This window comes from Caretta caretta, chromosome 11 (assembly GCF_965140235.1).
Source record: "Caretta caretta isolate rCarCar2 chromosome 11, rCarCar1.hap1, whole genome shotgun sequence".
In the NCBI taxonomy this organism is placed as follows: domain Eukaryota; kingdom Metazoa; phylum Chordata; order Testudines; family Cheloniidae; genus Caretta; species Caretta caretta.
The window spans coordinates 26105444-26121026 of NC_134216.1; the positions used below are offsets into that span (position 1 = coordinate 26105444).

At 41.8% G+C, this 15583-nt stretch overlaps 1 protein-coding gene across 6 annotated transcripts in view; it reads right to left on the reverse strand.

Annotated features, from left to right (window-relative positions):
- Positions 1-15583, reverse strand: part of ORC4 (origin recognition complex subunit 4) — a 66301-nt gene that overhangs the window by 36549 nt on the left and 14169 nt on the right. For 3 of the 6 annotated variants that reach the window (XR_007359199.2, XR_007359201.2, XM_048870258.2), the window contains one exon: positions 5571-5642. The exons of 2 other annotated variants lie outside the window; for them this stretch is intronic. Coding sequence is in view for 1 of the 4 variants with exons in the window: in XM_048870258.2 (XP_048726215.1) it covers positions 5571-5627 (57 nt within the window). In the remaining 3 variants the exon portion in view is untranslated. Of the gene's footprint in view, positions 1-5570; positions 5643-6856; positions 6917-15583 lie in introns of all 6 variants that reach the window. One more of the 6 variants, XR_007359200.2, reaches the window with a different exon arrangement.

Below are 15583 nucleotides of genomic sequence, written 5' to 3' on the forward strand. Positions count from 1 at the left end.
AAACCAATCATGGTACATAGTCTTTAGTGACAGTCTTTAGTGACACAGTCAGAGACCAGGAGCAGAGAAGACAAAAAGAATCTATCCAAGAGAGAAAAGCAGTGTTATTTCTGCAGGGTGTCCATCTCTAGTGCCCTGATATTCTGTTGTTGCTTCTCTCCTCACCCCAAAAAATACATAAATGTAGTACTCATTGCCACACTGGATTAGACCATTAGACCAGTGATCCCTCTAATCCTGTGTCCTATCTCTGACAGTACCCTGTACTACAGGAAGGTGCAAGAAAACCCATTGTATACAGTTAAAGAATAATATACTTAAAGCTGAAGTTTCTTCCAAAGAACTGAGTGAGGGTTTATACTACAACACACTATTTTTGTTATGTAATGCATGTTAAAAGAATGTTATTCAAGCTGAAAGCTGAAGCACTCAAGGTTAGAAACTGACAAATTTACAGTTGCCCATGCAACTTAATTCTGCCTCCTTATTCATCTATTTTGTGCAGATACACTGTGGGGAAAAAAAATAGCGTGGGATCATGTCATTAAAACTATATCATAATGCAGACAACATAGTGGGACAGAATTAAGATTGCCTGGACAACCTCAAATCTAGTATTTCCTAACTTTTGAGTGCTTGATTTTGCAACCTAACTACACTGAAAGCTTTATTCCGTATATAATTTCCTAGATTTCTGGGGAGAAAACCTCACACATCATTTATCATCGGTAGGTTTTGAAGCCTCAATCTTCAGCACTAAAGCTGAGCCTTCTACTACTTGAACTACAGGACATTAGCTACCAGTAGAAAACTATTACCCCATGAGAGGGACAGGAACCTGCAATATGGAGATGGTCAGGGACACCTCAACCCAGTTCTTCTCTCCCACTTACCCTGACACTACAATGGCTCTGACAGCTTCCTGGCCTCCCCAGGGCAATGCATGCTGCTGCTTTGGCAGTAGCATGGACCTGACCTTAGAAATTCCATGTCTGGCATCATGACAAAGTTTTTCCTGAAGAACTCAAACAAGAGAGGGAAAAATGACTTTTTCCTCTCTCATTAGAATGTGAACAGAATTTGACAGACTGAAGAAGAGTTGCTTCTTTAACCAGAGGACTTACTTCCCTGTGAATTTCAAAGGCCTGTTGCAAAGATTGGAAGCGTTAAAGCTTCTAAAAAAAAAACTTTCCAAGAATCTTTTATAATGGCAAGTGTTATGACAACCTAAATACAAGGGCAACCACTAGCTCTCCCAGTAAAAAGAATATAATATAATATAATATAATATAATAGGTAATCCTAGTGTACCTGAGTTTCATCCATAATCTAAGCCTTTTTAAAAAAAATCCTATTAAGCTCTTCATCATAATTTTATTTTGGAGCAATGAGTTCCACAGAATAATTACACACTATCAACTAGTATTCCCTTTTTAGCAGCAAAAAGTATGTTGCTTTTCAATTTAACTGAATGCCCCTTTCAGTCTGTATTCTGAAGAAGGGTAAGTAGAAGTATTTGATAGGTATTTACCTTCTTTGAGCTAGTAGTTGTGTCATTCGCTATCATATCCCTTTATCCTTCTCGAAACTGAGCATCCCAAGTCTTTTCACTATCCCTTCACATGAAAATATTTTCATGTCTTTTAATCCCTCTTCTCTTATTGGATCCTCCTCTATTCCTACTTACTCTTTTGAGATTGTGTCCAGAACAAAATGCATTACTCCTAGTGAGGAAGTACCAGAGATACAAAAACAAACAAACAAAACCCAAAATCCCACAAACCCTACCCATACAGCTCATCTTCAGTTTTACTTCCTGACAGTCTGGCATATACCCACCAATTCTTTCAAGCTTTCCATTTCTGCAACACTTAAAAAGAAACTAAACATTTCTTATGTCTTTAGCTTTCTGTTCGTAGTATTCTCAACTTCCATGCCATTTTATAGGCTTTGTTTGGGTGAATTCCCCCACCCCCAGAAGAGTAGGAGGACAGCTGGAAAAGTATCTTGCAATTTAACCAAACTTTCTTGCATTCCTTGATCTTCATTTTAACAGTATGCATAATTTCTGTGACAAGGTATGCTCAAGTATAAATGCATAATTGCTTCAAGTTGCAGTCTAAGATGGAGTCAGCTATTCTCAATGACAACTGATAGAGACTATCAAGAAAGAATTTGCATACATCTCTCAGAATGCAAGAAGTTGGCTTGGTCAAGTTAGCCAAGAATGTGAACCATTTTCCATACATTGGCAGCCACCTCTCCCAAACAGCCAGCATTGACACAAATTGAATACAAAAAGAAAAGGAGTACTTGTGGCACCTTAGAGACTAACCAATTTATTTGAGCATAAGCTTTCGTGAGCTACAGGTCACTTCATCGGATGTAGCTCACGAAAGCTTATGCTCAAATAAATTGGTTAGTCTCTAAGGTGCCACAAGTACTCCTTTTCTTTTTGCGAATACAGACTAACATGACTGTTACTCTGAAATTGAATACAGGATCTGCTATGCCAGCACATTTTGGAAGACTACTCAAATGAGTCTTCAATGACAGGGATCTACAAACAAGTACCAAGACCTTGGTTTACAAAGCAGTTGTCATTCCCCACCCTTCTCTATTGGTGTGAGACCTGGGTAACAGACAACATCTCAAGCGGCTGAAGAGGTTCCAGCACTGCTGTCTCAGAAGGATTCTCAGGATCAGTTGGGAAGACCGACGCGTTCTCTCTGCAGCCAACATCAGCAGTATAGAAGCGCAAGTCATGAAATACCAACTCCAGTGGGCTGGCCACTGTGTACGTATGCCCGACACTTGCCTCCTGAAGCAAGTACTCTTCTCTCAGTTAAGTCAGGGAAGAAGGGCTCAGAGAGGGCAGTGCAAAGACATACTGAAAGTATATCTTAAAAAGGGAGGCATCAACCCAACAAACTGGGAGGACTTGGCGCGGAACAGAACACAGTGGTGCCACACCATACACCAAGCCACAGCTCACTTTGAGAAGAACAGATGTGCTCATGAGACAGAGAAGCAACAAAGGAAGAAAGAAAGGACACAACACTCCAGGCAACAATTATGCAAGACTGTCACTGCTGTGGGAAAACCTGCAGGGCAAGAATTGGGCTCCTCGGACACTTAAAAACTCGCCAATTAACCCACCTTGGGAGACATCATCCTCACATAGAGGGATAGCTGACGAAGCTGCCAAAAATGGCACTATAACGATGTTTCCTGAAGGCTGTTATGCTCCTAACTTTTAGGAATGGTCTGTCTAGCAGTAGCCAGGCCTACAGACAGGGACACTGAAAAAGGAATGTCCTACTGCAAAGGAGTAAACTTTCACGTGCATGTGGGCAATGGGGAGGTACAGTTGCATATTTATAAATGTTAAGTAGTCCTAAGGATTGTGGGCTCCCCTAAGATGACCTGAGGATCTTCATTTTGACGGTATGACAAAAAAAGAATTTGGAAGAAGGGCTGTAGAGATAGTTGAAGAAAAACTCCGCAGGTATGGACACAGCTGGAATTATATGAATAGGCTTGAGCTACAATGAAGATTTTCTTACGAAGTCCTTACTCAAGAATAGAAAAACTTGTAAAGCCACCTCTGCAACAGGTGTTTGGGTGAAGCAGGGGCAGCAGCATTACAATTTCTCTTGACCTTTGCTGGTTTGGCCAGACTTCTAAGAAACATTCTTTTGGAATGTTTTTGAACTACCTATGCTTTAGCACCTTAGAAGATCTACAAGGAGAAGAGTAACAAGAAAGGAATCCAGTAATCTTTATGGAGGATTTCTTGAAATAAGAAAGAAGAGTCAGCAAAACCACCAGGCAGAAGACTGAGTTTTCTTAAATGTCTGTCAATTCATCCCCCAAAAGCCTAGAGAAATCAGTGATGGGTAGAGCAGATCACTTTTAATGCCTGGTCCATCAGCAAGAGGGAAGCCTTGGTGGTACCTCCAAGATATTAACTTGCTTTCAGAGGGCTACATTAATCATATAAAGCCTTTTCAAGGGTCTTCAGTACGGTTAAAGTGATTTTATTCTTCTACTTTGAGAGACTTAGCCAATAGTCTTACTGGTAAAAAAATTTTTTTTTTAGGTTTGCACATCCCGTACCACCACACAAACAAAGGAAGTAAATCCCTGACAAGTAAGTTCAGTAGCAAGACCGTTATACCTTACATAACATACTAAAGATGTTTGACTACTTATAAAGTGCAATCATGGCAAATAGATGAACAGGGCACATGGTGATGCATCATTCTTGTTTTGCTTGCTTACCTGTAAGTGTGGTATTCAGTAATTGTTCTTCCTGTCCTTAGTACAAATTAGAAAGATTCTATACTTCTCCCCACCCCACTTTTCATGTCTCTTAATGTGAAAATTTGTTATGAATCTAAGCCTCAAAATAATTTGAACCTCACCCAGAGAGCCACCATTTACAAGTTCCTCAGAGAAGCTTAAAATTATCTTAACAGATTTATCTTGTCTTAGACAAACTGGTTATTTGCCTGTTTTGAATTAACATAGCTATTTACACAAGTCAAGAGTTGTGAGACAGTGCTTTAACACAAAAATCTGTGGGTGTCAGCAAGGTCTGCAGAGTTCTGAGAACTTATTAGCTAGCGCAGTAGCATAAGCATTTTAAATATAGTGGCCCTTCTGATAATGAAGTGTGAAAGCTGGAATATAGATGTATACCTGAGTGACCTAATTTTATTTTAAAATAGGTCAACAGCAGGATTGCAAGTACAACCAATGGCAAAACTCAGTTTTAATTGTAGTCATTAAGTTCTGGCAACATGTTCATAGTTAAAAAAGAAAGTCACACATCTACCATGGAAGACAGTGTATCCATAGCTGAAGAGAAACTGAGGCAGCAATACCAGAAATGTAAGAAACCTATTACAACCACTGAATGATTAATATAGTATAAGTATGTTGGATAATATCTAGACAGTCAGTTTGAGGAGTTGAAGGGCACAGGTGTGCAGTTGCAGCCTCTTCAGAGAGCTCCTGTCCTACCTCACCTTGCCCCTCAGTGAAGGAGGAATTCGCCTGGGCTGTGATTCACACTGCACATAGGAAGAGGATAGGATCAGTCAATAACCCCAAACGTGAATTTGAAGACAGGCCAGGATTTGCTATTTACTTACCTTGAATGCTTACTTTTATGAAGTGCGATAGACTTGTCAGTGAGCTAATTGTAGACTACTTTCAAAATGTGACAAAGTTCAGGATTGTCCCTAAGCATTTTTATTATAAATGATTAAAAATAATTAGACCAATTGTTTGAATACCTGTATCTAACCGAGTGAATTATCGAGCGGCAACCTGATGCAGGTACATAACTGATGATGCATGGACATGTACAGAGACATCAATAATCAAAAGGGATCAAACTTAGGGTCTTCAGGATCAGATAATGCTTGACAAGAGGACTCCCTTAGTTGTTTTGTAGGGGAAGGGTAGAAATTCACTAAAGCCAGACACTAGAAGAGGTCAGTGTCACCCACCCTACACCAATGAATTAAAACAACAAAGGAAGATAGAAAAAGGTTGCCCACCTGTGAGATGCATTCTTCATTTACAGAGCTTGTCTCCTTTGACTTACGTTTACTCATTGCAGTAATTCACATCTTAAATAAAAAAAGAGATTTTCTCTAAGTTTTGCTTTTTGTTCAACTGTATGTCAAAAAACAGCAATTTGAGATGTTTGCACACCGCACTTAATGCAATACCAAATCAATATTTATGGCAATGTTTACACATTCATAAACTGAACTTTTTGAGTAGTCAGGTTTTTCATATGGGATAAACAGGCAGTCTAACAACATTTTTGGTTACATCATATTACTGGTACAAACAACTAATAATATTGAAAGAAAGTCTTGCACCATGCCAGCTTAGATGAAGGCTTTGTCTACACAAATACACACTCACAAGTTGTATTGATATAATTGTATTAACATGGTTATACTAATACAACCCCCAAGTATGGACAGTTATACCAGCATAAAGGTGTTTTACATTAGTATAGCTTATTCCCCTTTATATACATGAATAAGTGATACCACTATAAAGAATCTTTATACGGATATAATTGTCCACCCTAGGACACTACACTAGCATAACTTCATCTGCTTAAAAAGAAGTCATACCACTGACAGTTATACTGGTACAAAACTGGTGTGTAGACCAGGCTAAAGCTTCCTGCCAGGAGCCCAACAAGCAATTCCATAATAATGAAAAGAAAGGCACTTAGTTGCAATGAAAGACTGAGTTCAACCCACAGCAAAGTGAAAAACTACAGTCCAGAGAAGTGACTCTCAGTGAGACAGGCTTCAGTAGCAATCGGATAGTGAGCAAAGGTATGCAAGAATCTTAGAAGAGCTAACCGTTATGGTTATGTTTGAGTGACCAATTTTTAAACGAAATCAGTTGAATATTTTGCTCTTCTAAAGAAGGTCAGTTTCTAGCTTCACAGGCAGTTACACATCTATAAGTAAGGTTTTGATGAAGCTGTTCTAGCTTCTGTGGTTGAAAAATAATCCTGTCAGCAGAGGTATGCCACATAATAGATAAAAGTAGTGTGGAAGAATAAACACAAAACTGTAAAGGTGACATGCAGTTTTTTTTCCTTTCGGTGATCTTTGAATCCTAATTAGCAAGTGTGATCTGTATCTGTACAGAGATAACCTATTACAATCCATTTAGATAAATTAATAAATAAATAAATAATTTACAAGCCTCAGGCATTTTTCTGACCCCACGTAAGTAAACAAAACATGCAACAGATGTTCACAGAAGCCTTTGTGGCCCTTGTAACATCTAGGAAGTGAAGGCTTCTTACCCTCAGAAGGAGATTTACGTACAATATAAACTTCAGATTATGATAGGAACTGGAAGGGCACTGTCAACAGAGAAAGGAGTAGTAAGCAAAAAGTGTTCTTATCCTTATGAAGGGGAACAAATAGGCATAGAGATGGAGACTGCAGCAGTTATACACAGAATTTTAAGGGTTTGTTTTATCAGGAAGGCACTCCTGTCTCCGATCTTCCTGGGGCAGCATAGTGGGCCAGCTGCCCCACTCCAGTAAAATAGGAGTTAAAAGCAGCCAAGCTAGGCCGATTAGGGAAACAGCCACAGCTGTGGTCAGCTCAGTTAGGGCCCAGCTGGCTCTGATAAGAGGGCTGGGGGCCAGGAGCTGGAGGAGTCTCACTCTAGCCCTGGAGCTGAAAGGGCTAGCTGCCTGGAAGCAAGGTACCTGAGGCAGAGCAGAACACTGCTGGAGAAGGGCAAAGGGAGCTGGGGAGGCTCCAGCCCGGTAAACCCCCAGGCTGCGGGTCTTGTTGAAGGCCTACGAAAGGTACTGGGGCTGCAGAGGGGAAGCCTGGGGATAGGCAAAGGCAGCAGGTCCTACCCCCTTGCCAATGATGAGTGGCCATAACAGACTGCAGTCTGCCCCAGTGAAAGGGGGCTAGATGATGACTGGCAGTAGACACTGAGTCAAGGTGAGTTTAGAGGGTTGGGGGTTCCCCTGGATACTGTGGGGTAGTGCTGGGACAGAACCCTGAGGTAAAGGACACCGGTGTCTGGGAGGGACACAGGGCCAGCAGCAGGCAAGACAGTGACCAGCGGAGGGTGCTCCGAAGGCTGGAAAGAGCTAATTCCCAAGACAACCAGCAGGAGGCGCTGCACCAGTGAGTTATTACATTGCTACAGGCAGGTAGGAAGGAAGTTTACCCTTTAATTGAAGTGCTATTCCTTAGTATGGTTTACACTGTTTCAGGAGCAGAGAAATAAGTCTGAAAATTCTGATTCACCTTTTCGCATAACCAGAACGTAAACAGCAGTAAAACAAGCTAGCTGTCAAGTGATGCCCAGCATCAAAATTAGACTGTCTTCTCAGTGCTGATCTTGGACTCCTCCTGTGTTGAAGATATGAACATCTCCCCCAGTGAAACCACATCATTTCATAGAATATCAGGGTTGGAAGGGACCTCAGGAGGTCATCTAGTCCAACCCCCTGCTCAAAAGCAGGACCAATCCTCAACATAATCATCCCAGCCAGGGCTTTGTCAAGCCTGACCTTAAAAATATCTAAGGAAGGAGATTCCACCACCTCCCTAGGTAACACATTCCAGTGTTTCACCACCCTCATAGTGAAAAAGTTTTTCCTAATATCCAACCTAAATCTCCCCCACTGCAACTTGAGACCATGACTCCTTGTTCTGTCATCAGCTACCACTGAGAACAGTCTAGATCCATCCTCTTTGGAACCCCCTTTCAGGTAGTTGAAAGCAGCTATCAAATCCCCCCTCATTCTTCTCTTCTGCAGACTAAACAATCCCAGTTCCCTCAGCCTCTCCTCATAAGTCATGTGTTCCAGTCCCCTAATCGCTTTTGTTGCCCTTCGCTGGACTCTCTCCAATTTTTCCACATCCTTCTTGCAGTGTGGGGCCCAAAACTGGACACAGTACTCCAGATGAGGCCTCACCAATGTCGAATAGAGAGGAACAATCACGTCCCTCGATCTGCTGGCAATGCCCCTACATACACATCCCAAAATGCCATTGGCCTTCTTGTCAACAAGGGCATACTCTTGACTCATATCCAGCTTCTCGTCCACTGTAACCCCTATGTCCTTTTCTGCAGAACTGCTGCCGAGCTATTCGGTCCCTAGTCTGTAGCGGTGCATGGGATTCTTCCGTCCTAAGTGCAGGACTCTGCACTTGTCCTTGTTGAACCTCAGATTTCTTTTGGCCCAATCCTCCAATTTGTCTAGGTCCCTCTGTATCCTATCCCTCCCCTCCAGCGTATCTACCTCTCCTCCCAGTTTAGTGTCATCTGCAAACTTGCTGAGGGTGCAATCCACACCATCCTCCAGATCATTTATGAAGATATTGAACAAAACTGGCCCGAGGACCGACCCTTGACCCTACCAAGAGGGAAAGAGTCATTCTTAAGTCCTGAATGTGTCGATTAAAACTCCTTTAATGCTTTGAGAGAAGGTGAGTGAGATACCATCTTTTACTGGCCCAACTTCTGTTGGTGAAAGAGACAAGCTTTCCAGCTCTTCTTCAGGTCTGGGAAAAGTACTCCGACTGTCACAACTAAGTACAAGGTGGAACAGACTGTTTAGCATAACTAGTTAACACACATTTTAAGAGCATTCAAGGTGAAGTCGCCTGTTAACACCTAGCCAGTCATAGGAGAAAATAAGGGGGGATTGTAGATTACAGATTGTTGTAGTAAGACAGACACTGAATATATTTTTTTAAGACCATGATTTTAGAGGCTAGCAAAGTTATGTATTTAAGCTGCTAGGCTTGTCTTTTGAAGGTGTTGTGCAGGTTTCCTTTGAGGACGAACAGAGATCAGCTATGGAGTGATTGTTTTGTGAGAAGTGTTTTCTCAGGACAATATTTCAAGGCTAGAGAAAAAAAATCAGCCCCATTTTAACAGATTTTAAAATCTACAATGACCTTAGTGATTGATAGAGACTCTTAAAGATTTAAATTCACTTTTTACACTAAGGCTATGGCTACAGTACAGACCTTATAGTGGCACAGTTATAACACTGCAGCCACACTGCTGTAAGGTCTCCTATGTAGCCACTCTACGCTGGCAGGAGAAAATTCTCCCACCAGCATAATTAAACCAAACCCAACAAATGGCAGTAGCTATATTGGCTACTGCGTGTTCGGTGGTATTTTTTCCACACACCCCGATCAACAAAGTTTTGCCAACAAAAGTGCTCATATAGATAAAACCTAAGACTAGCTTTAAGTCTAAACTAATGTACCAAAGGATTAAAATTATGCCGGACAACCACTGATCTGTAAACTTTATAAGCTTCAGTAACATAGTGAGGCATTAGCTTACTTGATCTTAAGACAGCCTCCACCCTACTGCACATGCCTCTGATGCAAGCCAGAGTGTTTGCAGGTAGCATGACTTCAGACATGCTGTGGCTGATGAACCTGAGCTCAGCCCATGTACCATGAGTTTGAATCTTGCCAGTGGCAGGTCTGAAAATGTGCATTGCACACATTAGGAAAGCTGGTCAAGAATTTTCCAGTGAAAATTTTTTATAAATCAGAAAATGCCACTTCACAGAAACCAAAAGTATTCATATGAAAGAGCTGCTTTCAACAAGTCTCTCAATGAGAATTTTGAAAAAAGTTTCTATATTGAAATATCCCACTGACATTTTGAAAATTAAATGTTTTGGTCTGACATGGCTGTGTTTAAGAATTGGAGTTAATTTGTACTAAAAAAGGGGGGGGGGGGAAATAAGGTCAAAATGAAATGTTTAGATTCAAAGAGTTTTTCAGTTTGCCAGTTCATGAAAATTTGAGATTACTTTTTATCCTGAATCAAGAAAGGAAGTTTTCAAAAATTGTGAAAATTCTTGTTGGACAAAAAAAGTTTCCCCACCCATCTCTAGACATTAGTTGCTCTGTCTCCATTCTTTAGGGGCTGCCTCTTGAGTTTTTGCTCTAAGACTTTGTTTTAAGAGCCAATAAAGCATGCTCTAAAATCCACATGCATACTCAGATTTTCCTAAAGAAAGGAAGGAAGTATTAAGTCAAGGAAGTCAAGGAAGAAAGTATTAAGGTGAGAGGGGATAAGAGTTCAAGAGCTTGTCTACACTTAAAATGCTGCAGTGCTTCAGCAAAGACGCTATCCACATCAATGGGAGAGCATCTCCTGTCAGTGTACATAGGCTACCTCCCACTACTTGACCTATCACTGTCTATACCCGGGTTAGATTGATTTAAATTGAGTCACTCAGGGATGTGGATTTTTCACGTCTTTGAGCAACACAGTTCCACAACCTAATTTCCTAGTGTAGACCATGCCTCATAAGCAACAACATTAGGGTAGTCAGGGCTGTCCCTGTGGGGTATAGGGCCCCCTCCTGCTGTCCTAGGCCCCATGCCCACTCCAACCCTTCCCCCAAGCTCCTGCCCTGCCTGTTCCCACCCCCATTCCATTCCTTCCCCCAAACTCGCACCCTCCCCACAAAGCAACGCTGGGAGCTGGCAGGGTAGGCTGGGTCGCTCGCTGCTGCCCTGGACCTCGCATCCATCCTATGGATGGGATGGCTCAGCTCTGGGTGGAGTAATTATGCCACATGCTGTTAACCCATTTCCTAATCAATGGGACACTGTAATCAAAGAAAAGCAAGTAACTGCAGCTCTCAATGTCAGCATGAGCAAAAGGATAACTAAAACCAGGAAGAGTCAAAGGACATGTGTAGTGTCAACAATTAGATTGTACCAGCATACCATCCCCAATCAAAACATTAACACGTTTATAGTGAAAAATAAAGATAAATTTCAACTGCCGACAATAATTCATCCAATCTACAAAACAAGCTTTATTCTTCCAAGTGCAGTAGTTTGAGATATTGGATTCTAGAAAATTTTAGGTGTGTGGCCATTTTAAAAACAGTTACAGCAAACTTCAAGTCACATTTTCCCTGCACAAACTGCTACAGCAAACTCAAGCAGTGTGCAAGCTACAATCAACTTTTAAAAGTTACATTGTAACCCATGTTAAAATGGAACTCCTGATGCATCCTTGACTGTGATGGAGCTAACACCCTACCATAACACTGTTGTGCCACACAGGATCCATGCGTAGAACTACTGGTGCAAAGTGTTTCTCAGCTATAGCCCCCCTCCAGAAGGAGGTGGTTTTAACATTCAAACGGTCTTGAGGCATAGCAAGGTTGTCTTTAAGTTCCTTATGCCACAACAATAAGACAGACTTTGGGAGAAGGGGAGCATCAGCTCACCCACTGAGATAAATGGGTCAGTTACCATCTTCACTCCTCTCCATGGTTCCTCCAACCTACTGGGGCCCTGGAAGTAACCTAGTGGAAGAACATGGGCAAGAAAAGTGAGAAATTGTTTTCAGAATGATTTTCTAAACAAGCGGCCATTCCATGGCCTAAGATAAAACCCAGGACTCTCTGAGGTGGCAAGGACACACTGAGGGGGACTGCATTTAAGGGTTTGTTGTTTTCTTAAGATATGTAATGCTAGGATTACTTAAGAGTGAAAACTTTTGTGATTAAGAGATTCCTTTCCTTTGCCATATAGTCCCTGAAGGGTGTAATGGAGGGGGGGGACGGGACAAAAAGAACTTTCCACAGTCAGTGGACTTGGTGCAGTTTCATGTTTAAGTAACTAGGGGGTGGAGGAGGGCTGAGGTATTGCTTTGGTCTAAGTGGCCAGACTGTAGGGTCCAACTACCCAAGAAGAAAGCTAAACACTGGATCTGCATTTGTGAATATGTTTATCAGTCACTACCCAAACCCAGGGGACTCTGGAGCACTAGGGATTCAGCAGTCAGATCCAATCACAACCATCTGGTGTCCATTCAGAGAGTAGAACTGGGCCAAGGACAATCTGAGCACCCCATTCTTTCTTTTTTCTTTCAGAAGCTCAGGGGAACAAGAAGGGAAGAAAATAGCTCTTCAAGCAGATAATGTCCCTGAACCTCCTCGGGCTGGGGTTTAGGGAGGGAACCACTTTTCATATGAAGTTATGGTTGGTAGGTATCTGGTAATCTGAATTGTTCTCTCTCTCTCCACTTTGGATAGCTATTACTATCACTAATGCATATAGAAATTTATCCTCTTGATTTTCTTAGTGTGGGTGGGATATACCTCAACAGCTCCTAAAAAACCCTTACATTTCCAAGTACTGTCAATACATATTAAGGGAAAGTAAGGAACCAAGCATTTCAAATAACTAGATACATATCCTTATACAATTTTTGAAGTTCTGTGTACTTACTGAGCATTTGCAAGTGTTACGTTAAATACAAGCAATAGCTTTGACAGGCTAATGGTGGGTAAAAATAAAGGCTTTCTTTAAAAAAAAAAAAAACAGGTTTTTTTCCCCTCAATGCGTTTTATCCAAAAAAAACCCCAATCTTAAAGTTAATTAAGATATAGGATAGCTCAAAGATATTTCATCATGGAATAGGGAATATAAATTCTAATTCTATAGTATGAGACAATATATTCATGTAAAGTTTAAGAAAAGCTTTGTAAACAAGTCCCAACAGTTCATGGATTAGGGACCCAATCTTATGTGGTTCCACAGGCTTTTGTATAGATTTAGGTTAATCTTTCTATCTACACAATGGGACTCAGTGCTCAGTCTAGAAGACACCATCAGAGATGCTTAGTTTTGCAGTTCTCAAACTGTAGATTTGTCTCCCCAGAGGTAACATTCTTGTTAACAGCAAAAATGTTTTTAAATAAATAGAGAGATGAGAAACAGACCTCAACTCTATTATCCCACTGCAAATTTGTGCGCACAGAGTCAATCCCTTACCTCTCTCAAAGTGCAAAGTTTCAAAAAGTTCAATGAATAGAAGATTGTTGGGACAAGGAAGAAAAAGTCTCAAGATAAATGTGAGACGCAAGGGACATATGCTTGTTTTGTTAAAATATGTTTGCTGTTGAAGAAAAAAATCCAGAATATATAAAGTTGTTGTTGTTTTAGTTAAAAAAACAATTTAAATGTCTGTCTGGTGATGATCTCCTATTACAGCATGGCAAGAAAATCCTCCAAATGTTAAAGATTAACCTGTTGACTTGGAGATAGTTCATCTCCCAATGACTTCATAAATATTTGCTTCAGTTACTTTTGGTAAATGAAACAACAAACAATCACTCATTTTGTGATATAGCCGTAAAACTAATCTGAAAAGTTTTCAAAATAAATCACTTTAAAAATGTTGTGTACCCCTTCTAAAAATGAAACCTATATCTACCCGAGTTGTGAAGAATATGTATGAAGGTTCTAACAACCAATAAGAATGCACTTTTATGTAGAAATCCATGATTAAATAGTCTTCCTGACTACTGATTTAAATCAAATTGATTTAAATAAAATCCACCCTGCAGGGTAACAAACGTTGTGGATAGGGTGAGGGGAATGTGGTAGATGTGGTCTATCTTGACTTTAGTAAGGCTTTTGATACTGTTTCATATGACCTCAAACAAACTAGGGAAACACAACCTAGATCAGTGGTCTCAAACTCAAAATGACCATGAGGGCCACATAAGGACTAGTACATTGGCCCAAGGGCCACACCACTGACCAACCCCCCCCCCCCCACTCCACCTATTTCTGTGAGGCCCTGCCCTGCCCTCATTCCAACCCCTTCCCTGAAATCTCCACCCCCAGGGGGTACAGGAGGGGTGCATCAGGGGGCTCAGGGCAAGGGGGTTCAGCTGTAGGAGGGGTTTGGGGCACAGATCCGGCCCAGCACACGCTGGGGCAGGGCAGGCTCCCTGCCTGTGTGCCCTGCCCCTGCAGCGCTCCAGGAAGCGACCAGGACCCAGGGGGCACAAGGGTCTGTGTGTTGCCCTGGCTGCTCCTCCAGGTACCTCCCCCAAAGCTCCCATTGGCCAGGAATGGGGAACCGTGGCCAATGGGAGCTTCGGGGGAGGTACCTGGAGGAGCAGCCAGGGCAACATACAGACCCCTGTTCCCTCCATACCCCAGGTCCCAGCCGCTTTCCGGAGCAGCATGGGGGCAGAGCCGGAGCTGCTCTAGGTAAATGCTGGGGGGGGGGGCAGGGATGCCACAGGGAGCTGTTGGGCCGCAGACAAGAACCCTGCGGGCTGCACACGGCCCACATGTTTGAGACCCCTGACCTAGATGGAGCTACTATAAGGTGGGTGCATAACTGGTTGGAAAACTGCTCCCCAAGGGTAGTTATCCGTGGTTCCCACTCAAGCTGGAAGGGCATATCAAGCAGGGTCCCACAGGGATCAGTTCTGGGTCTGGTTCTGTTCAATATTTTCATCAATGATTTAGATAATGGCAGCAAGAGTACACTTAAAGTCTGCAGATAATACCAACCTGGGAAGGATTACAAGTGCGTTGGAGGATAGGATTAAAATTCAAAATGATCTGGACAAACTGGAGAAATGGTCTGAAGTCAATCGGATGAAATTCAATAAGGAGAAATGCAAAGTTCTCCACTTAAGAAGGCATTATCAGTTGCACATACAAAATGAGAAAGGACTATCTAGGAAGGAATACTGTGGAAAGGGATCTGGGGGTCATGGTGGATCACAAGCTAAATATGAGTGAACAGTGTAACACTGTTGCAAAAAAGCAAACATCATTCTGGGATGTATTAGCAGGAGTGTTGTAAGTAAGACATGAGAAGCAATTCTTCCACTCTACTCCACACTGATTAGGCCTCAACCGGAGTATTGTGTCCAGTTCCAGGTACCACATTTCAGGAAAGATGTGGACAAAGTGAAGAAAGTCCAGAGAAGAGCAACAAAAATGATTAAAGGTCTAGAAAACATGACCTCTGAGGGAAGATTTAAAAAATTGGATTTGTTTAGTCTTAAGAGAAGACTGAGAGGGGACTTAAATAGTTTTTAAGTACATAAAAGGCTGTTACAAGGAGAAGGGAGAAAAATTGTTCTCTAACTTCTGAGGCTAGGACAAGAAGCAATGGACTTAAATTGCAGCAAGGGCAGTTGAGGTTGGACATTAGGAAAAATCTTCCCATCAGGGTGGTTAAG